The following is a 24751-nucleotide window of genomic DNA, read 5'->3' as shown; positions in this document are numbered from 1 at the left end:
ACACAGACACACACCCCTCTAAAGATGGGGAAAGAAGGAGATAGAAAAGAAAATCAGAGGAAAACTTTCATGCTCTATGTACTGTGGAATTTTTACTCTGTGCATATATTATGAAAAAGCCAACAAATGTCGAAGCCTTAAGAGGAATTCTACTGATTATTGTCCTAAGTGTTTTAGCATCCACACACGATGTGCATGTGGGAGGCAGCCCCTTAAAAAAAAATATGGCCTCCATTAAACAAAACTACCATGCTGCTGTGGACCCCAGCCCACGTGACTCCCTGAGTGATCTGCTGACCTCTGGGCCCAGGCAGAGAGAAGCCCAGACTTTGCTTCGGCCAAAGCAAGAAGACTGTGTCATCTGACAACAAAATCAAATTCCCACTTGTATGGAGTAAATAAGAAATATTTTACCTTTCAGCAAAGGTATCGAGTTTCCCCAACTCATCAGAGAGACCAACAAGAGAATCCAAGGTCCCCACCTAGAGAGATCAGAAAGTAATTAGAGGATCCCGTGCTTGCGGGTAGAGAGGCAGGTGTGCGGGGCTGCCATTTCAACCACAGTGCCTATGGGCACTCCTGATTCGTCATGAGTAGCTGCCCCATGCCCAACAGCTGGACTGGAAAGTGGGGAAGACCCCACAGGGAATCCTGTGGATTTAGGACTTCTGCTTCCTTTTTGGGGGCCAATGGGATGAACTGTCATCTCTCTACCATAGGAAGAACGATTATTACATGGCCTGATCTCAGCTGGTCTTCCTCTGAGGGTGGCAGCCTGCTATTCACACGATTACTCCCCATAGCTAAAGAGAGATAAAGCAGAAAGCAAGTCCAACAGTTACCATTTAAAGACTTCTTCTCCAAGACAATCCAACTATTCCTTTCAGTTCTCCTTTGCTGTTACTGAATTGATCTGGCTGGGGACGAACAGCTTTTTTCTCTCACTCCAACATTGGTAAAATATCTTTCTCCTCTCCTCTCTCTTCCCTCCCCTTTCTTCCTTCTTTCCTTTCTTTTCTTTCTTTCCTCCCAGTTCTAGACATGGAACCCAAGGCTTTGTTCCTGCTAGGTAAAAAGCTCCATCTTGCTGGGCATGGTGGCACACACTTTTAATCCCAGCATTTGGGAGGCTGAGACAGGAGGATCGTGGTTCACGGACAGCCTCAGCTACTAAGTTAGGCCCTCTGTAACTCAGTGAGACCCTGTTTCAAAATAAAGAATAAAAAATGGAGCTAGGGATGTAGCTCAGAGGTAAAATGCCCCTGGGTTCCATCCCCAATAACAAAAAAATTAAAAAGTAAAAAAGCTCCACTTCTGGGCATATCCCCTAGAGTTCCTTTGCTTTTTGGATTATTTATAATCTGTTTCTTTGTGTGGAATTGATGGCCATGTCCAAAATTATACCAAGAGGCCTTTTTATAGGATCAGAAAGAAAAGATTTGCCATCATGTGATTGCACCAGCGAGACATTAAAGAGTAATTAAGGGGGGCTGGGGGTGCAATGCAGGGGCACAGCACGTGCTTAGCCTGAGTGAGACTCTGGGTTCAGTCCCCAGCACTCAAAAGCATTTTTAAAAGGTAACTAACCAATGAAGAAGTCTGAGCTGGGCGTGGTGGCGCACACTTGTGATCCCAGTAATTGAGATAGGAGGACCGCACAATTTTGAAGCCAGCCTTAGCTACTTAGTGAGGCTCTCAGCAACTTAGTGAGACCCTGTTTCCAAACAAAATATAAAATAGGTCTGGGAGTATAGCCTGGAGGTAGAAGGCCCCTGGGTTCCACCCCCAGTGCCACACGCACACACTCACACAAAGCCTCAGCTACTTGTGAGGCCCTCTGCAACTTAGTGAGACTCCGTTTCAAGTAAATGAATAAAAAATGGGGCTGGGAGTGTAACTCAGAGGTAGAATGCCCCTGGGCTCAATCCCCAGCACCGCAAAAAAAAAAAAGTCTGAGTATCTCTCTTCAGTGAACCTGCTTCTTTTCAAGTTAACTTAATGGTAAGCAACTTCTGATAGGGAGCCATTATTTACCTTTGCACCCCTGGTGTCTAGCACATGCCTCCTGCAGTAAGTGGAGACTAGGTTATTAACCTGCACCGTGTTAGTTGTTGGACAAGCAGTGGAGGCTGATGAAGCAGCAAGACCCAGGGTCGGAGCCCACTGCTGCCACTGGCCAGCCCACAGCCGAGGATCACTGAGCCCGCCAGCCTGCCCCGCCTGGCAGTGGGGGTGTGAAGGTTCCAGATGTCGTATGTATAGGAGCGCTGGCCACTCAGTCAACACTCACACCTGCAGCAGCCTCGCCAGCAGTGTCGGGGCCTGGCAGTGCAGAGCTTTGGCTGGGGGGTAAACTGAGGTTTGGAAGAGGATTATAGGGCAGTTTTCTAGAAAAGTGGCCTGCGGGTGATTGGTGCCATTTCTCCAGCACCCACAGCGTGTAGCCCCAAATCCTGTCCCTGCTTCTTCCCCACTGGTCCACTGTCTTGTCTGTCTACAGTGCTGGGGATCAAACCTAGGGTCTCCAGCATGCTAGGTAAGTGCTTTCCAGCAGAGCTACACCCCCAGTCCAGGTCCATTTTTTTTAAGGATTGTAAATATCTTAGGGGGTGGGGGAGGTATTGAGAACTGAACACAGAGGTGTTCTACTTCCAAATTACACCCCAACTCCCCTCCCCCTTTTTGAAAATTCTGAAACACACAGAATCTTGCTTAAATGCTGAGGCTGGCCTCAAACCATTGAGCCTCCCATTTTAGCCTGCAAAGTGCTTGTGGGAGAGCCGGGCGTGCTGGCGCAGGCTTGTAATCCCAGCATTAGGGAGGCTGAGACAAGAGGATCGCAGTTCACGGACAGCCTCAGCTACTTAGTGAGGCCCTTCGCAACTCAGTGAGACCCGGTTTCAAAAATACAAAGACTAAAAATTTAGGGCTGGATGTGTAGCTCTGAGGTAGAATGCCCCTGGGTTCCATCCCCAGTACTGCAAAAGCAAGCAAGCAAGGAAGGAAGGAAGGAAGGAAGGAAAGAAAGGTAGGGCTCCGGTGTAGCTTGGAGGCAGAAAGTCCCTGGGTCCCACCCCCAGTACCAAAAAAATAAAAATAAACAAATAAATAAATAAAGTGCTTGCGCCACCATGCCCAGCTGAGGATTGTACCTATCTTTCCCCTCTGATGTCTGTATTATCTAAGGTTTGTTTTCCACTCTAAGAGCCCCGAGACACTCGTGCAATCTCCAAACCCTCTGCCAGTTGTCTCTAAACCCTTCTCCCCAAAAACAGAAACAGAAAGATTCCACATTTCCTGCCTTGCTCCCGGGGACAAGTGGACAAGGAAGCTGAGGCCCTGCAAGCCAGCACATCTAAACTCTGCCGCTGGTCTTAGATTTTGCGACAACGTAGGAGGAAGCCGAGGACTGCTCCGGAGGGCCTGCTGGGCCCTGGCGCCCAGGACCTCGCTCCTTCCTTCCTGCGGCTCCAGATCCACCGGTGCCACAGGAGTCTGAGGACATGGCATGAGGCCCCATGGAGACCGTGGCACCCCCCGTCCATCATCTGCCTGGGGCTGGTCCTCAGCCTTCCTGCTTTAGTCCAAATATCTTCCTCCTTGGCTTCTCTGCAGCAGCTTCCAGCCAGCCAGCCCACTCCTCCTTCCTCCTCCGCAGGAATTTTACCTTGAAATCAGGAATGGCGAATCGGGTGTTATAGGACAGGTTGGCCTTGGAGGTGACGGTATTCATTCTCTCGAGGGCTTGCAAGTTTTCCTTATCGCCGGGGGCCGAAATTAACCAAAACTCGGCCATGCTTCCAGTCTTCTGTAATCCAGTTACTGACCATAACCAAGACAAACGCACACAAACAGAAACAGGAGGAGAGATGTGTCAGGTGTCTCCAGTTCCCCACCACTCCCTGCCCTCAGAATTAATCCTCCCAGGATCCGCTGTTCCTGTTTCTCTGCTCGGGCCTCTCTGACCTTCCAGTTCAGATCCTAGAGCCCAAGGACACCGGTCTGCGCAGAGCCAAGTGCTTATCTTCCCTGGGTCAGCCCTGGGGTCCTCAGGGGCCGCAGGCCCTCTGCCCCTGGTGGCTCCACTGGTTTGGAGCAAGGAGGGCTGGTTCCTTTCAATCTCCTTCCTCCAGCACACAACCAGCCATCGTAAAACAGGGTGGTGGGGGGCAGCAGGCTGGCCGTGGATGCCTTCTGGGAAGATATTTTCCTTCCTCATAAATTGCATCTTTTTTCTTTTTCTTTCTGTACTGGGGATTGAACCATGGAGCATTCTACTCCAAGCTACACCCCAAGTCCTTCATTTTTTTTTTTTTTTTTAATTTTGAAACAGGGTCTCACTAGCTCCCTGAGGGTCTCAGTTGCTGAGGTTGGGCTGGCCTCAAACCTGCGATCCTCTTGTCCAGCCTCCCAAGTGCTGGCATTTCAGGCCTGAATCACCGGGGCCAGGCACACTGCATCTCCAGGGACTTAGAAAACAGTTGATGGGGAAAACGGACGAGGGTGGGATTCTTCCAACAGCCCATCCACAATTCCAGATCTTAACTAGCCAACCTCGAGTTCAGTATTAGCCGTATTAGCCATGTTGGTCTTTTAAAATACACTTTTAAAAGAACTTTTCTTTTTAAAATACAAATAAAAAGGCAGGGGTATTTTTTTTTTAACCCAAAAGGTGCCACTCCGAGGAACTGCATAATTCGCCGATCCTGGCCAGCAGCAGTTTCAGTGGAGAGAGAGAGTGAGTGTTTGGGGTCGAGTCACCAAAGTAGACTCGCATGCACCCGCACACCTTCCCCCTTGGCGGGTTCTCCCCAAAGTGCCCCGACCGTCTTGGGAAACCGGAGGATGACCTCGGAATAGCCAGAGGCCACGGTGGGCCCTTTCCCCTCTTTCTCTCATTCCAATCTGAGCCTCCCTCCTTGCCTCCCAGCCCTGCGCGCACCAACGCAGTGCCTTTCCGTCTTGCCTGCCAATGGCCTGGGGACAAACTGGCCCTGCGCAGCACCTGGGGAGATGCCACCTGCCCAGCGTGGGCGCCGGCTTCCCGCGTTCCCATTGAGAAAGCGCTGTCCAGGGCTGCACGCCCAAGTGCGGCCGGGCGCAGGGGCCGCGGGTCCCCAGGCGCATCTGCGCGCACTCCCTGCCCAGCGGCTTGTGCTTACCAGGAGCGACCGGGCGGGCGGCGCCGTCGGGGCTGCGGGCGGCGGCGGGGCAGGCGCGCACGGCCGGAGCGCACGGCCGGCTCCCGGGAGGCAGCGACTTCTACGGGTTCGGACGGTTCGCCCCGCCTTTTATACCGAGGGCCGAGCGACCACGCCCCTTCCCTCATTTGCATACGCCCCGCCCCTCCCGCTCAAGGCCCGCGGAGCAGGTGCTGGGCGCCGGGCGGGCTGGGGCAGAGAGGTGTGCGGGTCCTGCCTGGCTCCGAGGTGCTTGGGGGCCACTGCACCGGCAGGCTGCGTCCCAGGAGCTGCCCGGGGGTGTGTCTCGAGTCTCCAGCCCTACAATTTAGCAGGTGAGGACCACCGCAAGTGAGGCCGGTCCAGCGATGCCGAAGCAGGGAGAGGATTCCACGCGCTGCCCCTGGCGGTCTCCCAGCCCCACCGCAGGCCGCCGGGCACTGGTCTCCAAGAATCGCCTGCCCCGGGGTATTTCCCAGGCCCGTGCCCGGGCGACAGGGCTGACCGGTGGAAAGCGACACAACAGGTTCACAGATGTTTTGGAGCCCACACCTAAGAGAGGAACGATTCTTTTTTTCTTAGCAACCGCCACCCCCCCCCCCCGCACTCCACCGCCTTCTGAATTGCCCAGTGTGCGGTAGTGTGGCTGAAAGCCACCGAGATAGGATAGGACTCACAGTGTAGCTCAGCGTTAGAGCCTTTGCCTAGCGTGAGTCCTGGATTCAATCCCCAGGAGCCTAAATAAAACATAATAATTATAAGTAAGTAAATCCTGTTTCCAAGTAAAAATAGAGCTGAGGATGTAACTCAGAGGTAGACTGCCCATAGATCCAATCCCCAGTATCACAAAATAGATAAATACATAGAAAGAAAGAAAGAAAGAAAGAAAGAAAGAAAGAAAGAAAGAAAGAAACTTACAATTTCAATGTGGCTAGTGGGGTCTATCTAGATCTGCCCTTAAGCTTATTTGGGGGTCCCACCTCCAGCACCACAAAAAAATAAAGCTACTAGGATCATGATATGAGCCCATGTACTCTCTGAAATCAGAAGAGAGACTCCCAAGAAGTTAACTTATGAATGTTAAAAACAAAAGCCAGGCCTTGGTGGCACATGGCTGTAATCCCAGTGTATGGGAGGCTGAGACAGGAGGATCACAGGTTCTCAGCAAGTAGTAAGACTCTCATCAACCTAGTGAGACCCTTGTTCCAAATTAAAAATAAAAGGCCAGAGCCGGGCGTGGTGGCGCACGCTTGTAATCCCCGCGCTTGGGAGGCTGAGACAGGAGGATCACACAGGTTCGAAGCCAGCCTCAGCTACTGAGTGAGGCTCTCGGCAACTTAGTGAGACCCTGTTTCCAAATAAAATATTTTAAAAAAGGTCTGGGAGTATAGCCCGGAGTAGAAAGCCTCTGGGTTCCACCCCCAGTACCACCAATAAATAAATAAATAAATAAATAAATAAATAAATAAATAAATAAAAATAAATAAAAGGCCAGGCGTGGTGGCACAGACTGGTAGTCTCAGTACTTGGGAGGCTAAGACAGGAGGATCGCAGTTTCAGGAACAACCTCAGTAATTTAGTGAGGCCCTCCTGAACTCAGTGAGACCCTGTTTCCAAATTAAAATAATAATAATAATTAGTAGTAGTAGTATTTTAAAATAGGGCTGGGGTTGTACCTCGGAGGTAGAATGCCCCTGGGCTCAATCCCCAGTACCTAAATTAATTAATTAATTAATTAAAAACAAGATAAAAGCAAAACAATAACAAACCTGAGATGTCATTTTCTCCAGTCTAAGGTAGGAAATTTAAAGCCTCCTTCTCTGGGGGCAATATTTTCAGTGATTTGTGAGAAAAATCATTTCAGGGCCAGGGTTGGAAGTGTAGCTCAGTGGTAGAGCATGGGACTGAGGATGCTTGAGGCCTTGGGTTTTATCCCCAGGCCAAGGAAGGAAGGAAGAGAGGGAGGGAGGGAGGGAGAAAAAGGGAGGGAAGGAAGAAGGGAGGTAGGAAGACGGAGGGAAGGAGGGAGGGAGGGGGAAAAAAGAAGGGAGGGAGGGAGGGAGGAAGGGAGGGAGGAAGAGGGAGGGAAGGAAGGAGGGAGGAGGGAGACAACAAAACCCTCATGGTTATTTTGAGGGAGGTTCTGGAGAAGGAACGGCTGGCTTTCCTGAGAACGGGCCCCCCTACTACATAAAAACAGCCTTATTGATCTATTCTTGGGGAATGCTTTCCAATCCTTGAGGGAAAGGGCTTGACATCTCTGAGGCGGGATGAGAAGCCCAGATCCAGATCGCAGATCCAGAGGCGGCTTCACATCCCCCGTGCTCACACGGGGAGGCCGCCGTGGATCTGGAACTCCCAGCACCTGCTCTGAGTCAGCCCTTGCGACACCTTCCGAGGGAGGACACTGAAACCCAGGGCTGAGGAAACTCGGCGCGCACAGGGAGGCTGATGGCTCTTCTAGGGAAGGAGTGGCCTGGCTGGACACTGGAGGTGGGGTGGTGTCAATCTTGGACTTTGACTCATGCCCTTTTTACCAGCCAGGGAAAAGAGAATGGTAGCTCTGGGGCCAGACGTCATTTATACACAAGGGGAGGAGCGCCTACAGAAGTGGCCTCAACTGCCCAGTGGCAACTGGGTACTGGAAGATCTGCCAGTGGCACTCCTGTGGGCGATGGAGGCTCCTGTCCTCCCCGCTGTCCCCTCTCCCCAGCAAGGCTGCCACACGGAGGCCCCCCCTCACAGGGGACCCGTGCTGGCCCCTGCAGGCAACATTTTTAGATCCTCCAGCATTCAAAACCATTGACCTGGGGCTCAGTGGGACACACCTGTAATCCCAGTCCTTGGGAGGATGAGACAGGAGGATCACAGGTTCCAGGACAGACATGTCAGCAAGTAGTCAGACCCATCAACCTACCAGACCCTGTTTAAAATTTTTAAATAATAAGCCGGGCGTGGTGGCGCACGCTTGTAATCCCCGCGCTTGGGAGGCAGAGACAGGAGGATCGCGCAGGTTTGAAGCCAGCCGCGCGCGCTGGTTTATGAGACCCTGTTTCAAAATAAAAAAAAATGTAAAAATAGGTCTGGGAGTGTAGCCCGGAGGTAGAAGGGCTTCCAGGAACCCCAGTACCACCAAAAAAAAAATTAATAATAATAATAATAAGCCGGGCGTGGTGGCGCACACTTGTAATCCCAGCATTCGGGAGGCTGAGACCGGAGGATCGTGGTTTGCAGACAGCCTCAGCTACTTAGTGAGGCCCTTTGCAACTCAGTGAGACCCTGTTTCAAAATAAAGAATAAAAAATTGGCCAGGGGGTGTAGCTCAGAGGTCAAATGCCTCTGGGTTCCATCCCCAGACCCACAAAAATTTTTTTTAAATAATAATAGTAATAATAAAATGGAGCTGGGAAGCCGGACATGGTGGTGCACGTTTGTAATCCCAGTACTTGTGAGGCTGAGACAGGAGGATGGCAGTTCATCCACAGCCTCAGCTACTTAGTGAGGCTCTCTGCAACTTAGTGAGTCCCTGTTTCAAAATAAAGAATTAAAATTTGGGCTGGGGGTGTAGCTCAGAGGTAGAATGGCCCTGGGTTCCATCTTCAGTATAAATCAATCAATCAATCAATTAATCAATCAATAAATAAATAAATATAAGCTGGGTGTGGTGGCTCACACTAGTAATCCCAGCATTTGGGAGGCTGAGACAGGAGGATCATGGTTTGAGGACAGCCTCAGCTACTTAGTGAGGCCCTTTGCAACTCAGTGAAACCCTGTTTCAAAATAAAGAATAAAAAATAGGGATGGGGGTATAGCTCAGACGTAGAATGCCCCTAGGTTTCACCCCCAGTATCACAAAATAAATAAATAAATAAGTAAGTAAATAAACAAACATAAGATAAATCGGGCTAGGGGTGTAGCTCTGAGGTAGAATGCCCCTGGGTTCAAACCCTAGTACCATATAAAAATAAAATAAAATAAAATAAAAATAACAAAACCAATGACCTAGCTTCCCAGAGGTTGGGCAACACAGAAGTGTCTCCAACCTCGCCTCTGGCCCCATTGTTTCTGTAATCCTGCTTTCCTCCAAGAGTTTGTTTTTTGTGCAGTGAGTCAGACACAGCTGGGCTGTAGCTCAATGGTAGGGCACTTGCCTCATATGTTCAAGATGTATGCGCGAGGTTCAATCCGCAATGCTGAAAAGAAGAGAAAGAAGTTGGATACAAACAACGCCTGTGCATCTGATAAAGAAAACAGTAAGAACCTACAGCGTTCCTTGTCTTCCTCCAGAGCTTTCCTACTCAAACCCAGAACCTTTCTGGTCTTTCACACCTGAGGTTTCTTGTTAAATATCTGGATTTATAACGGGTGATATCTAGTACTGAAGGGCTGGCTTGACTTTGTTCATGTAATCTTTTTTTTCCTTCTTATAAAGGTGATTCTGTACTCATTAAAAAGGATTTTGGAAAACAGAAAAGTATAGGGAAGAAAATAAAAGTAGCCCAAATTCCATGATCTGAGAACAATCGCTGTTAACATGCAAATTCTCACATACAGATTTTTTGGCTGATTGAGATTATGTATTATAATAAAGTTTGGCATTCTGCTCTTGGTGACTTTTTTTTTTTGTCACCGGTGTCCCTAAGAGGCCACAGGTCTTTGCTGGGTTCAATCCTCCTATATCTGCCTCCTAAGCACTAGAACCACAGACAAGCCACAACCCCCATCTGTTGGTTACTTTGTGTGTAGTACTGGGAGTGGAACCCAGGGACTTTTGTACCTCGGGGCTATACTCCCAGACCTATTTTATACTTTATTTGGAAACAGGGTCTCACTAAGCTGCTGAGAGCTTCACTAAGTAGCTGAGGCTGGCTTTGAACCTCCTATCTCAGCCTCCCAGGCGCTGGGATTTCAAGTGTGCACCACCACGCCCGGCCTTGTCGGTTACTTTTTAAAGATTAAAAAAAAAAAAAAATCAGCCAGGCATGGTGGCTCATGTTTATAATCCCAGCATATGGGAGGCTGAGACTGGAGAATTGCAGTTCATGGACAGCCTCAGCTACTACTTAGTGAGGCCCTTTGCAACTCAGTGAGACCCTTTTTCAAAATAAAGAATAAAAAATAGGGCTGGGGGTGTAGCTTGGAGGTAGAATGTCCCTGGGTTCCATTTCCAGTACCGAAAAAAAAAAAAAAAATCAAATGTGTCTTATCAGTAAAGGATAACTCGGTGTCATCAGCAATGTATCATAGCCCAGAAATCAAATCAGATTTCAAAGCCAAATAAAGACACCTTGCTAGACAACTTAGAGAGAGAGACTATCATATCCAAGTAGTTTCTGAATCACAGTTCTCAAAGGCAATCACCTATGTACTTCTCAGTTATGTACTGACTACGGGTTTTTTTTCTCGAGTTTTCCTATAAAGTGAGATTAAACTTTTTTTTTTGGTAGCACTAGGGGTGGAACCCAGAGGCTTTCTACCTCCGGGCTATACTCCCAGACCTATTTTATATTTCATTTGGAAACAGGGTCTCACTAAGTTGCTGAGAGCCTCACTAAGTAGCTGAGGCTGGCTTCGAACCTGTGCGACCCTCCTGTCTCAGCCTCCCAAGCGCGGGGATTACAAGTGTGCGCCACCACGCCCGGCAAGATTAGACTTTAACATATAGAAATGGGGAGAAAGCTGTGTCACCTGCTACCTTGGCACATTAGAAGAATATATAAGGAAATTATATATATGGAATATATAAGGAAATAAGGAAAACATTTCTCTGCCATATATTAGCCTAAAGTAGCATTAAACAATCCGTTTGCTATACCCTCCCCCACACATCCCAAAGCTTGGTGAAATCTGCTACTAAAAGATTAAAAGTGTGTGTCCCTTTATTACTGCTTTTAAAATACTCCCCAGGTTATTAAAAACAAAGCACACAGGGCATAATGAATACTATCTCTTCCAGGTAATAAAGGCAGAGAGAGCAAATACCATCCGCCTTGTATCAATTCAGCGCTAGTGTGTTATGAATTGGGCCTTGGCTAGAGAGTGCCCAAATGTTATTGCAGTTGGCACGGGTCACGCACCGAGCCGGCTAGAGTCTGCGCAAGACGGAACCGTCCCATCAGGTTCGGGAACCAGAAGGACCAGGCTGGCCCGGTTGCTCGGTTGCTCCCCGGCCGCTCCCCGGTGGCGTACTCCTGGACTCGATTTCCTCACATACACAGCCGCCGGAGGATGCCCTTTTCAAAGGGGCACAGACAGACATAATTGCATCTTGATGGGCTCGTGGATTTTTCTAGGTTTTGCTGGGAAGAACCCACAAGAAGTTTCTCTAGAGGGACAGCTCTGAGCTGGGGGAGAAATATCAGCGAAATTGTCCCACGAGAGTCAATGTGGGGTTGTAGAGACAGATTAGGCTTTGGAATCAGACACTGGGAATAAGCTGCTTAACCCTGCTGTGTCTCGAGTTTCCCCTCTGAAACAGGTGCACAGTTATGCCCACTTTGTAGGTCTGTTATGAGCAGAAGAGAGAACATTTTAGTACAAGAGCCTGAGTGCAGGTTCCCCGCACCTCTCACTCTTCTACTATTTTCAGACGCGCTTTAAGGTTTTCCGTGTTAAAGGTGACACGCTCTGATTATGCCTTTAAAAAGGATCTTTCCTATAAGGGCCCAAAGTACTTTATTCTATTTTCTCTTTTAGTTAAAAACTCTCGTGGTTTGAGGACAGCCCTCATGATAACTGTCATTTTTTTTTCGTTAGAAAAAAACAAGTCCAAGGGTTTCCCTAAATTGACCTTCCCAAGTGTACACACTGAAGGAAAAGGCTCTTCTATTTCCTCACTTAACAAGTTTCTCCCCGCCCTAGATCTGAAAGGCACAGTGGCTTATACAAAAATAAGCCACAAGCCGGCGTGGTGGCGCACGCTTGTAATCCCCGCGCTTGGGAGGCTGAGACAGGAGGATCGCACGGGTTCAAAGCCAGCCTCAGCTACTTAGTGAGGCTCTCCGCAACTTAGTGAGACCCTGTTTCCAAATAAAATATAAAAAAAGGTCTGGGAGTATAGCCCGGAGGTAGAAAGCCTCTGGGTTCCACCCCAGTACCACCAAAAATAAATAAATAAATAAATAAATAAATAAATAAATAAGCCACAGCTTTCCAACCATAGCAGAGCACGGCAAGTGTAGGAACCCGCCCCGACCCCGTCTCAATCCAAAACCCCAGGCAGGATGTGAGGCCTGCAGAGAAATGAGGTGTAAACATTCAAGAAATGCCATGATCCTCATTTCACAGATGAGGGAACAAGCTCAGCGAGATTAAGGATCTCATCAGGAGCTCGGTTGGTGGCCATACCTCCCAAGTACGACCGAAGCCTCCCTCTCTCTCTCCCTCTCCCGGTCCAAGGAACAGGTACAAGCTCTCTGCCTGTGGTCAACTTCCTGGCTTTTGTACTCCTTCACCTCACGAATGGACACAAGTCTTTTAAGGTCAGCGGACTTGGGTTGAACTCAAGGGCAGTCTACTTCTGAGCTATACCTCCAGGCCTATTTTTTTATTATTATTCTTTATTTTGAAACAGGGTCTCACTAAGTTGCGGAGGGCCTCACTAAGTAGCTGAGGTTGGCCACGAACCTGTGGTCCTCCTGTCTCAGCCTCCCAAGTACTGGGATTACAAGTGTGCACCACCACACCAGACTACCTTTGATGTTGTTTGTTAAACTGAAAAGTTAATAAACCCATGCTGGGAAAGTTAACTAGTCCTGTGCTAGAAAAGACAGCAGGAAAGGAAGGAAGGAAGGAAGGAAGGAAGGAAGGAAGGAAGGAAGGAAGGAGAAAGAAGAAAGGAAGAAAGAAAGAAAAAGAGAAAGAATTAAATACCAGTGGCTTCTGTGTGTGTGTGTGTGTATTACTAAGTATGGAACCCAGAGGCATTCTATCTCTGAGCCACACCCCTAGCCCTGTTTTATTTTTATTTTGAAACAGGTTCTCACTAGGTTGATGAGAGTCTCATTACTTGCTGAGGCTGTCCTCAAACCTGCTATCCTCCTGTCTCTGCCTTCCAGGGGCTGGGATTACGAGCAGGTACCACCATGCCCAATTTACCAGTGGCTTTATAAGAGGCTCCTAATTGGAGGCCTGCCAAAGGGGATTTTTCTGATGTTGACTGTTAACTTTTTTTAAATATAATTTCAATCTCACAGAAAAGTTGCAAAAGCAACCTAAAGATACAGAAATAGCCGGGTGTGGTGGTGCACGCTTGTAATCCCCAGGCTTGGGAGGTGGAGACAGGAGGATCGTGCAGGTCCAAAGCCAACCTTGCTGGCTTAAGAGACCCCGTTTCCAAATAAAAAATATAAAAATAGGTCTAGGAGTGTAGCCTTGAGGTAGAAGGGTTTCCAGGAACCCCAGTACCATAAAAAAAGGAAGGAAGGAAGAAAGGAAAGAAGGAAGGAAGGAAGGAAGCGATGTATGTGTGTATATGTGTAGAGTATGTATTAAATAATGTACAGTTGTCCTGCACATTGTCTATTCTATATCTATACAGAATTATCATTTTGAAGCTTCTGAGAACAAGTAGAAGACAGCATGTTCCTTGACCAACGTGCTAGCCCGGCCCCACCCATTTCTCCAAGGTGCCCTGTTTCTATGGAGTGGACAGCAGTGTTTAGAAAACAGTACCTGGACTCCTGGAGCATGGTATGCTGCTGGTCAATCATTGCGCAGAGCCCTTTCAGGGGGGTCCATGCCCCTGACTCCCAGCCCTTCCCGTCCCGGTTCCTTCACACACACACACACACACACACACACACACACACACACACACTCAGAATGTTCTCTATACCATAGGAAGGTTTTAAACTGTACTCTCCAATATGGAAGCTATTAGCCTATTGGACACTTGAATGAGGCTAGCAAAATAAAGAAACACATTTTTTTACATTTCACTTAAATATATATATATATATATATATATATATATATATATATATATATATTCAAGCCAGGTGCAAGATGGCTCACGCCTGTAATCATACTACTTGGGAGGTAGGGACAGGAGGATTGCAGGTTTGAGGCCAGCCTCAGAATTTATATTTATTTATTTATTTTGCGGGTCTGGGGATGGAACCCAGAGGCATTTGACCTACGAGCTACACCCCCTGCCCTATTTTTTATTCTTTATTTTGAAACCAAGTCTCACTGAGTTGCAGAGGACCTCACTAAGTAGCTGAGGCTATCTACAAACCGCGATCCTCTGGTCTCAGCTTCCCAAATCCTGGGATTACAAGCATGTGCCACTATGCCCGGCTCAGCCTCAGAAATTTAGAGAACTGTTTCAAAATTTAAAAAATTAAATGGGGCTGGGGATGTAGCTCAGAGGAAATGTGCCCTGGTTTCAACCCTTAGTACCATAAATAAGTTAATAAATTTAGATAATCATAGCCAGGCATGGTGGTGCTAACTTGTAATCCCAGTAATTAGGAGGCTGAGACAGGACATTTTCCTAGGAATTAAAGGATATGGCAAAGGACCAGTCTATATTCAGCAATCAGCAAAGGTGTGGTATTAATAAAAGCTACCTTTTTTGTTTTGTTTTGTTTTTTGGTGCAGGAGTACTCTACTTTTGAGCTACGCTCCCAGACCTATTTTTTTCATTCTTTATTTTGAAACAGGGTCTACTATGTTGCAGAGAGCCTGACTAGTTGCTGAGGCTGGCTGTGAACCTGCGATCCTCCTGTCTCAGCCTCCCAAGTACTGGGATTACTAGTGTGCATCACCACGCTCCACCCACTGCCCCTCTTCTTACCGACAGACCCCCAGCCACTCCTTCTCGTTCTGGCACCTCGCCTTGCCAAACCTGTTCCTGTCTTGTGCTTGCTGATCTCAGTCACAGCAAAAAGGCCCTGGCCGCCCCGGTTTCCAGTCTCCTTGAACCCTCTCCAGTGGTCCCTCTACCCACCCATCACTGCAGAATCTCAGCCTAGACTGGATGCCATGCAATTACAGAAAAACGGAACTGTCCCCGTTGTCAGGAGCGAGACCTCCTCACACTCTTCCCTTTCCTCAGAGCATGTATTGGAGCCGGGGAAGGTGGGGGATGTGTATTTGTAAATTTTATCAGGGTCTCTTTAGTATGCATATAATTCTTTTAAAGTGCAAAATAGCCGGGTGTGGTGGCGCAGGCTTGTAATCCCCGCGCTTGGGAGGCAGAGACAGGAGGATCGCGCAGGTTCGAAGCCAGCCGCGCGCGCTGGCTTAGGAGACCCTGTTTCCAAATATAAAATGTGAAAAGAGGTCTGGGAGTGTAGCCCGGAGGTAGAAGGGCTTCCAGGAACCCCAGTACCACCAAAAATAAAAAAAAAGTGCAAAATAGACCTCCAGCCAGTATTACAGTCAAAAATTGTTTTCCTTAAAAGACAGCACCCTTTGGCACCTGCAGGGCCACGCAGAGGTGCGGGTGCTAGTGCCGGCGACAGAGGTGGAGGCTATTATTTTGGAGAGACAGAGACCTGATTCAACCTATCTTATCTACTGAAGAAATTGCCCCAAAGGTAGAAATTGGAGGGGCAGACAGAGCCAGTCCAGGCCACCTTGAGCACTTGAGGAAGTCTCCCCCAAGAGTGGACTGACTGCACCTGCCACACATGCTTGAGAAGTCTGGACAACAGGCTAAGTGGCAAGAGTATCAGAGGGAGCCCGCATATGCGGGATGGGCCTACACGCTGCGTGTTCTGGGAGTCATCAGCCCCCATGGCCACCGCGCTCCTCTGCTCAGAGCGGGAGGCCGGGGTGCACATGGAACAGCGGAGCCTGCTTTCCTAAGAGAAGCTGTGGACCTCTGCCTTTGGAGGGAAGACAAAATTTATTGCCATTAGGAATTTGGCGTCCCAGATTTTGCAAAAGACATGTTCTGCTTTCTCATATTTAAAAAAAAAAAAAAGTCGGGCGTGGTGGCACCACTTGTAATTCCCGCGCTTGGGAGGCCGAGACAGGAGGATCGCGCTGGCCTCACTTCACTGGCTTAAGAGACTCTGTTTCCAAATTTAAAAAAAAAAAAAGGGGAGGAGTGGTGAGTTGGCCGGGCCACCCTCCCCCCTCATGACATTTTGGCATGGGGCTGTAACTATTTTCTGTATTTCTATTTTCTGTATTTCTATCTTTTTAATAAACTTCTTTAAATCTTCAAAAAAAAAAAATGAGAGGGAGGGATAGGTCTACGGGAGTGTAGCCCAGAGATAGAGGGGTTTCCAGGACCCCCAGTACCACAAAAAAAAAGAAAGAAGGAAAGAAGGAAAGAGAGAGAGAGAGAGAGAGAGAGAGAGAGAGAGAGAGAGAGAGAGAGAGAGAAAGGAACATCTGTAGACGACCTGCTCATAGTGACAGGGACCAGAGCCCGATGCACAGCAAGGCTGGTGTCAGGGACTCTGAGGCCAGGATAGGAGCCTGCTGGGCGACTAGGCTGGCGCTGGGGCCAGGGAGGCTGGAATTGGAGCCTGCCATGAGGCAAGGCCGGTGCTTGGACCTCCAAGGCCAAGATCAGAGCCTGCCGAGGGATTAGGCCAGTGCTGGGGCCAGCAAGGCTGGGATCGGAGACTGCCGTGAGGCAAGGCCGGTGCTGGGGCCCCTGAGGCTGGGACCTGAGGCAGCCGAGGGGTGAGGCCGATGCCGGGGCCAGTGAGGCCGGGATCAGAGCCTGCCGAGGGGTGAGGCCAGTGGTGGAGCCAGCGAGGCCAGGATCAGAGCCTGCCATGAGGCAAGGCCTGGGCTAGGGCCTCCGAGGCCAGGATCAGAGCCTGCCAAGGGATGAGGCCGGTGCTGGAGCCAGCGAGGCCGGGATCAGAACCTGCCATGAGGCAAGGCCAGTTATGGGGCCTCCAAGCCTGGGATCAGAACCTGCCTTGAGGCAAGGCCGGTGCAGGGGGCCTTCGAGGCCAGGATCGGAGCCTGCTGAGGGATTAAGCCAGTGCCAGGGCCAGTGAGGCTGGGATCGGAGCCTGCCATGAGGCAAGGCCAGTGTTGGGGCCTCCGAGGCCAGGATCAGAGCCTGCCGGGGGGTTAGGCCAGTGCTGGGGCCAGCGAGACCGGGATTGGAGCCTACAGTGAGGCAAGGCCAGTGATAGGGCCTCTGAGGCCAGGATCGGAGCCTGCTGAGGGGTGAGGCCGGTGCTGGGGCCAGCGAGGCCAGGATTGGGGCCTGCCATGAGGCAAGTCCAGTACTGAGTCAGCGAGGCCAGGATCAGAATCTGCTGGGTGGCCAGGCCAGTGCCAGGGCCTTCAGGAGTGGGATTGGAACTTGCAATGTGGCGTACACAGAGAAATATCGCAGAAAATAAAAAATCAGATGCTTTTCCTAATATGAAAAAACTAGGAAGAAATGGGTAATAGGAGGAGATCTAGTTGAAGAAAGGGCCCCATGGAGGAGCAATTAAGGTCACCAATCAGAGGGGATGGGATGGGGAAAGATGGAATCTCTTTAAAACGCATGATGTACGTAAACAAATATATCAGAGTTAATCATCAAATCAAGCATGGGATCGAGGGAGGGGGGGAATGGGATGGGGATTGGAAAGAGGCTAATTGGATGATGTGTGCTTGGATATCCTCACAAATCATGTATTCCATTGAGATGTCTGACTATAAAGCACCAATAAAAATATAAAAAAGAAAAAAGGAAAAAAAACAAGTGTTGCATTTCACTAATGACATACCAGTGCATAGTGCATTAATGTAGCCTTAAGATTTTCATAGGGCAGAATAAACCAAACTATATAATACAATAAATAAATAATAAATAAATGCTCACCTGTAATCTCACTACTTGAGAGGGTGGGAGGGAAGGATCACAAATTCAGGGCCAGCCTCAGCAACCTAGTGAGACCCTGTTTTAATAAATAAATAAATTGCCAGGCGTGGTGGCACATGCTTGTCATCCCAGCATTTGGGAGGCTGAGACGGGAAGATGGCGGTTTTCGGACAGCCTCAGCTACTTAGTGAGACCCTGTTTCAAAATAAAGAATAAAAAATAGCGCAGGGATGTAGCTTGGAGGTGGAATGCCCCTGGGTTTCATCCCCAGATCCACAAAAAATAAAAAAATAAATAAATATAAAAATAAAAGGGCTGGGGTATAGCTCAGAGATAGAATGCCTCAGGGTTCAATCCCCAGTACCACGGGGGTGGGGGGGGATGTAAAAAAAAAAGCCAGGCATGGTGGCACATGCTTGTAATCCCAGTACTTGGGAGGCTGAGATAGGCGTATGCGCAGGTTCGAAGCCAGCTTCAGCCACTTAGTGAGAACTTGTTTCCAAATAAAATATAAAATAGATCTGGGACTGTAGCCTGGAGGTAAAAGCCCCTGGGTTCCATCCCCAGTAACACACACACACACACACACACACACACACACACACACACACAAAGTAAAGACAGCACCCTGTTCCTTCCAGGTGCTAAAAGTCACCGAGGAGGAGAACTTTCATTTCCCTTCACGTAAAAGCAATTATCCCACACAAACAATGACGGGAAACTAGGGAAACTTGAGCGATGTGTAAGAAGCGGGACGCCAGGCCCTCCTCCTGGGACATCCGGCTTACCTAGAAAACTTGTCATAGGTGGGCGTGGTGGCACACGCCTGTAATCTTAGCACTTGGGAGGCTGAGACAGGAGGATCTGGGTTCGAGGCCAGCCTCAGCTACTTAGTGAGGCCCTCTGCAACTCAGGGAGACACTGTTTCATAATAAAGAATAAAAAATAGGGCTGGGGTATAGCTCAGAGGTAGAATGCCCCTGGGTTCCATCCCCCGTACCACACACACACACACACACACACACACACACACACACACAAAAACCCCACCCAGTCCCTACTTGTCCCACGCCTAAGTCCTGAAGCTGCAGGAGACGGGGAAAGGACTATATTCTGACAGGCAGTAAGCTCTGTTTGTGGCTTAGAGCCTAAGTTGATCCAGCCCAGTAACCAAGCAATAGAGGATTGCCCTGGTCCATTCTCTCTTGCCCTCCCAGTCTGCTATTAATATCTCTCCTGCCGCGTTCAGTGCCTCTCCCCCTGTCTTCACCCTCAGTACAGGACTTTGCTTCTCAAATCTAAGTCTCAGGAGAAACCCCGCACGCTCCCATCACTCCATGCAACATGTAAGAGCTGCAGCAATAAAACTCTTAGAAGAAAATAAAGGAGTAAACAATGTGACTGTAAATTAGAAAATGGATTTTTTGTGTGTGTGCGGTACTGGGGATGGAACCCCGGGGCATTCTACCTCTGAGCTACACCCCCAGCCCTATTTTTTATTCTTTATTTTGAAACAGGGCTTACTGAGTTGCAAAGGGCCTCCCTCAGTAAGTAGCTGAGGCTGTCCATGAACCATGATCCTCCTGTCTCAGCCTCCCAAATTCTGTGATTACAAGCGTGTGCCACCACGCCTGGCTGATTATATCTCAGTTAAATCAAGCCTCAATTATATCACATTTATCTTTCTTTCTTTCTTTCTTTCTTTCTTTCTTTCTTTATTTATTTATTTATTTTGTGGTACTGGGGCTAGAACCCAGGGGCATTCTACCTTAGAGCTACATCCCCAGCCCTATTTTTTCTTTTTATTCTTTATATTTTGAAACAGGGTCTCACTGAGTTGCAAAGAGCCTCACTAAGTAGCTGAGGCTGTCCGTGAACCGAGATCTTCTTGTCTCAGCCTCCCAAATGCTGAGATTACAAGTGTGTGCCACCATGCCCAGCTCTCATTTATTTATTTACTTATTTATTTAGGTACTTGAGATTGAACCCAGATGGGGTTTTGCCTCCAAGCTACACTCTCAGCCCAATTTTATTTTTTTTAATTTGGAAATAGGGTCTTATTAGGTTGCTGAGAGCTTGCTAAGTTGCCAAGACTGGCTCTGAACCTGTGATCCTTCTGTCTCAGCCTCCCAAGTACTGGGATTACAAATGCTCAGGTCCTTTTTTTTTTTTTTGGTGGTACTGGGGAGTGGAACTTAGAGGCTTTCTACCTTCAGGCTACACTCCCAGACCTTTTTCTATTTTATTTGGAAACAGGGCCTCACTAAGTTGCTGAGAGCCTCACTAAGTAGCTGAGGCTGGCTTCGAACCTGTGCGATCCTCCTGTCTCAGCCTCCCAAGCACTGGGATTACAAGCATGCGCCACCACGCCCGGCAGGTCCATTTTTTAAAAAATAGGGTCTCACTAAGTTGTTGAGGCTGGCCAGAAATCTGCATCCTCCAGTCTCAAACTCCCAAGTACTGGGATTACAGGAGTGGGCTATCATGCCCAGTTCCCAATAAAGCTATTTTAAACCAGGGTGTGGTAGTCCAGTGCCCAGCCTATAATCTTAGTACTTGGGAGGGAGGATGAGACAAGAGGATCACAGATTCAAGGACAGTCTCTGCATGTAGTGAGATTCTCATCAACCTACCAAGACTTTGTTTCAAAATAAAAAATAAAATGGGGCCAGAGGTGCAGCTCAGAGGTAGAATACTTCTGGGTTCAGTCCCTAGTATAAACAATGAGTGGAGCTGGATGTGGCGGTGCATGCTTGTAACTAAAGTACTTGGGAAGCCGAGACAGGAAGATCTCAGGTTCTAGCCAGCCCAAGTTAGCAAGATCTTGTTTAAAAATAAAATATCAGCCGGGCATGGTGGCGCACGCTTGTAATCCCAGCATTTGGGAGGCTGAGACCAGAGGATCACGGTTCGAGGACAGCCTCAGCTACTTCCACAGATAACCAGTCTTAGTTGTCTGTTGGATGGAAAATCTTGTTTCTCTGGTTCTGGTGTGTGTTACCTATTTCTTCTTTGTAGTTAATATCTTTGAGTATTTTCTCTAGCACTGGTTTTGAAGACATAAATTCCTTCAGTTTCTGTTAGTTGTGGAAGCTTCTTATTTCCCCATCTAATTTGATAGAAAGTTTTGCTGGGTAGGAAATTTTTGGCTGGAAGTTGTTTTCTTTCAGAGTTTGGAATATGTTACTCCAAGCCCTTCTGGCTCTCATGACTTGGTTTGGGAAGTCTGGAGTGATTCTAATTGGTTTGCCTCTGAATGTCACTTGGCCCTTTGTTTTTGTTGCCTTTAAGATTCTCTGCTTGGCTTCCACAGTGGTCATTTTGACAATTATGTGGCGTGGGGATCCTCTTCTCTGATCCTCTCTAAAGGAAGTTCTATAAGTTTCCTGGACCTGTGTATCGACCTCTTGCTCTATGTTTGGAAAATTTTCTGCTATTACTTCCTTGAGAGATTGTTGATCCCTTTAGTTTCACCTTCTTTTCTCTCCTCTATTCCAATCATTCTTAGGTTAGCTCTCTTAAAATGGGCCCATATTTCTTCAATGTCAGATTCCTGCTGTCGGATTTTTTTTTCTAAATTAGAAACTATGAGTTCATTTTTTGAAAGATCATCTTCTAGGAGCGAGACTCTACATGTGGTCCAGTCGGTTGTTTGTACTTTGAATTGAGGCCTTTACTTCATTAATTGCATCTTTTATCTCTCTTTGGCTCTCTCTGAATTCTTTTCAAAACACCTCTATTATTTCTAGTTATTTTCCTGATTTGATCTTCTAGAAATCTCTGAATTTCTGTTTTATCAGGTTCTGATGCTGTGGGTTGTGGGCATTCATTGCTCCATTGTTATTCCTCTTTCCCATGATTTTGGAAGTTTGTGCCTTCTCTGGGTTCTTCCCTGGGTCACTACGACTTCACTTAAGGTGCTCTGGATCTCGAGTCTGTGGTATCTCAGTCACCACTACTCCTTTACTGGGTTGTATCGCAGAGTCTCAGACCCTGGGAGTCAATCGAGGCTGCTTTAGACCATGGAGGGTGCCAGATTGGGCGTTCTCCTATGGTGTGATATCTCTGCCACTGCCACTCCCCCACTGGGTCAAGTCCCTGGGAGTACAGTACTGGGATTTCTCCTCTGGGGCCACAATTTGACTCATTGCTGTTGAGTACGCAGATGGAGCTGTCGTGGACTCGGTGAATTCGTTGCTGCTGCCGCTGGTAGCAATATGGTGCCGCTGTCACGCCCTCGGCCATGAGGCTGGCGTATTTCTTTTCTGTTTTTGAGCTCCGCTCTGAGTCCCTGCAGGGTGTGCTGAGCCCAGCCTCTGGGAGCTTTAGATGCTCCCTGCACTGAGAAATCTGCCGAATTCCTCCCAGCTGATCCGCAGCGTCTCACCTCAGCTCGCTGTCCGTCGCTCCTCTTTGGAGCCTGGTGGGCTGTTGAGTGCGTTGGTCTGGTGCTGTCCGGTGAACTCGCTGCTGCCGCCAGCAGTAAGGTGCTGCTGCCGCGTCCTTGGGCGTGAGGCCGGCGTATCTCCTCTGTGGCTCTGAGCTCCGTTATGAGTTCCCTTCCTCTCTGGAGCCTGGTGCTGCAAGGGAAAATGACGCCCGCTGCTTCGCGCCGCGGTTTCGGCTGCAGCACTGCGGTCTGGTTTCTGGTGTCTCGTTTTTCCAGCCCTCTTTTTCTTTGTCCCTTGAAATTACATTTTTTGTTTTTCTGCTGATTGTGTTTTCTGGCTATGAAAGGTGCTGATTTTGTGGTAATAGAGATTGGTTGTTAGCGGGGCTTATAAGCCCCACTTTTCTCCATCGCCATCTTCCCGGAAGTATCCGGAAACAGGGTCTCTTAAGCCAGTGCATGCAGCTGGCTTTGAACCTGCGCGATCCTCCTGTCTCCACCTCCCAAGCACGGGGATTACAAGCATGCACCACCATGCCCAGCTTCTATTCTTTATTTTAAAACCAGGTCTCACTGAGTTGCAAAGGGCCTCATTAAGTAGCTGAGGCTGTCCGCGAACCGTGATGCTCCAGTCTCAGCCTCCCGAATGCTGGGATTACAAGCGTGCACCACCACGCCCGGCTTCCCAGACCTATTTTTGTGTTTTATTTGGAAACAGGGTCTCACTGAGTTGCTGAGAGCCTCACTAAGTAGCTGAGGCTGGCTTCGAACCCGTGCAATCCTCCTGTCTCAGCCTCCCAAGCGCGGGGATTACAAGTGTGCGCCACCACACCCAGCCTCTAAAAACAATTTAAAAGTAACTTTATTTTAATTATTTATTAATTAATTTTGTGGTGCTGGGGATGGAACTCAGGGGCTTTCTACCTTCGAGCTATACCTCCAGCTCTATTTTTATTCTTTATTTTGAAATAGGATCTCACTTAGTTGCAAAGGGCCTAAGTAGCTGAGGCTGTCCACAAACCTGCTATCCTCTTGTCTCAGTCTTCCAAATTCTGGGATTACAAGTGCGCGCCACCACGCCTGGCTAAAAAGTAACCTTAAAATGACAGCAACTTCAAGCTGGGCATGGTGGCGCACGCTTGTAATCCCCACGCTTGGGAGGCAGAGACAGGAGGATGGTGCAGGTTCGAAGCCAGCCTCACTGGCTTTAGAGACCCTGTTTCCAAATAAAAAATATAAAAATAGGTCTGGGAGTGTAGCCCAGAAGTAGAAGGGTTCCATCCCCAGTACCACCAAAAAAAAAAAAAAAAAAAAAAAAAAAAAAAAGACAGCAACTTTAAATGTCAACTACTGAAAAAGGTAACCTAAAAGCAAACAGCTGGCTCAAGCATGTCCTACCTTTTAAACTGTTCCTGATCTTTATCGGGCTTCCATCCCCCGGGCAGCTCCCATCCCTCGGTGGAAGCTGCTGGTGCTGAGGCTGCATTTCTGTATCCCTGTCCGCCTCCTGTGTTGCACCCCGAGCTACCAGTGGGAAAGGTCACCCTGGCCATTGTCTCTGCGTTCAGGCCCAGCACTGTGCAGGACACAAAGTAGGCTGCCAGCACATGTTTTTTAATGAGTGACTTCTCATAATTATTTTGACAAGCATGCCATTTAAAAATATAACAAGCCGGTTGTGGTGGCATATGCTTTTAATCCCACTACTTGGGAGGCTGAGACAGGAGGATCCGGGTTTGCAGCCAGCCTCACCTCTGCTATTTAGTGAAGCTCTCCTCCTCAATTTAGTGAGACCCTGTTTCAAAAATAAAGAATAGAGCCGGGCATGGTGGCACAAGCTTGTAATCCCCATGCTTGGAAGGCAGAGAAAGAAGGATCACGCAGGTTCGAAGCCAGCCTCACTGGTTTAAGAGACCCTGTTTCCAAATAAAAATATAAAAATAGGTCTGGGAATATAGCCTGGAGGTAGAAGGGTTTCCAGGAACCACCAAAAAAAAAAAAAAAAAAAAAAAAAAAGAAAAAAGAAAAAGAATAAAGCCAGGTATGGTGGTGCACACTTATAATCCCAGCATTCAGTAGGCTGAGACCGGAGGATCACAGTTCACAGACAGCCTCAGCTACTTAGTGAGGCCCTCCGCAACTCAGTGAGACCCGGTTTCAAAATAAAGAATAAAAAATAGGGCAGGAGGTGTAGCTCAGAGGTCAAATGCCCCTGGGTTCCATCCCCAGACCCGCAAAAAAAAAAAAAAAAAAAAAAAAATAGAGCTGGGGGTATTGCTTGGAGGTAGAATGCCCCTGGGTTCCATCCCCAGTACTGTAAAAAAGAAATTAACAAATGCATTAATTCTTCATTTGATATTATGTGTATCTATTAAATATATATAT

The 24751-nt window shown here is 48.2% G+C and overlaps 1 protein-coding gene across 3 annotated transcripts in view; it reads right to left on the bottom strand.

Moving 5' to 3' along the window:
* The window catches only part of ATP6V1C2 (ATPase H+ transporting V1 subunit C2), a gene marked incomplete at both ends in the record, with an annotated part of 57619 nt that extends 53802 nt beyond the window's left edge, over window positions 1-3817 (bottom strand). For 2 of the 3 annotated variants that reach the window (XM_080711059.1, XM_080711060.1), the window contains 2 exons: window positions 415-482; window positions 3668-3796. In XM_080711059.1, coding sequence (XP_080567185.1) covers window positions 415-482; window positions 3668-3796 — 197 coding nt within the window. Of the gene's footprint in view, window positions 1-414; window positions 483-3667 lie in introns of all 3 variants that reach the window. The other variant, XM_080711061.1, reaches the window with a different exon arrangement.
* Between the last annotated feature and the right edge of the window lie 20934 nt (window positions 3818-24751).

This window comes from Muscardinus avellanarius (genome assembly GCF_963383645.1).
Source record: "Muscardinus avellanarius genome assembly, chromosome: 15".
Lineage (NCBI taxonomy): Eukaryota > Metazoa > Chordata > Mammalia > Rodentia > Gliridae > Muscardinus > Muscardinus avellanarius.
This window is presented reverse-complemented; position numbering and strand designations above follow the sequence as displayed.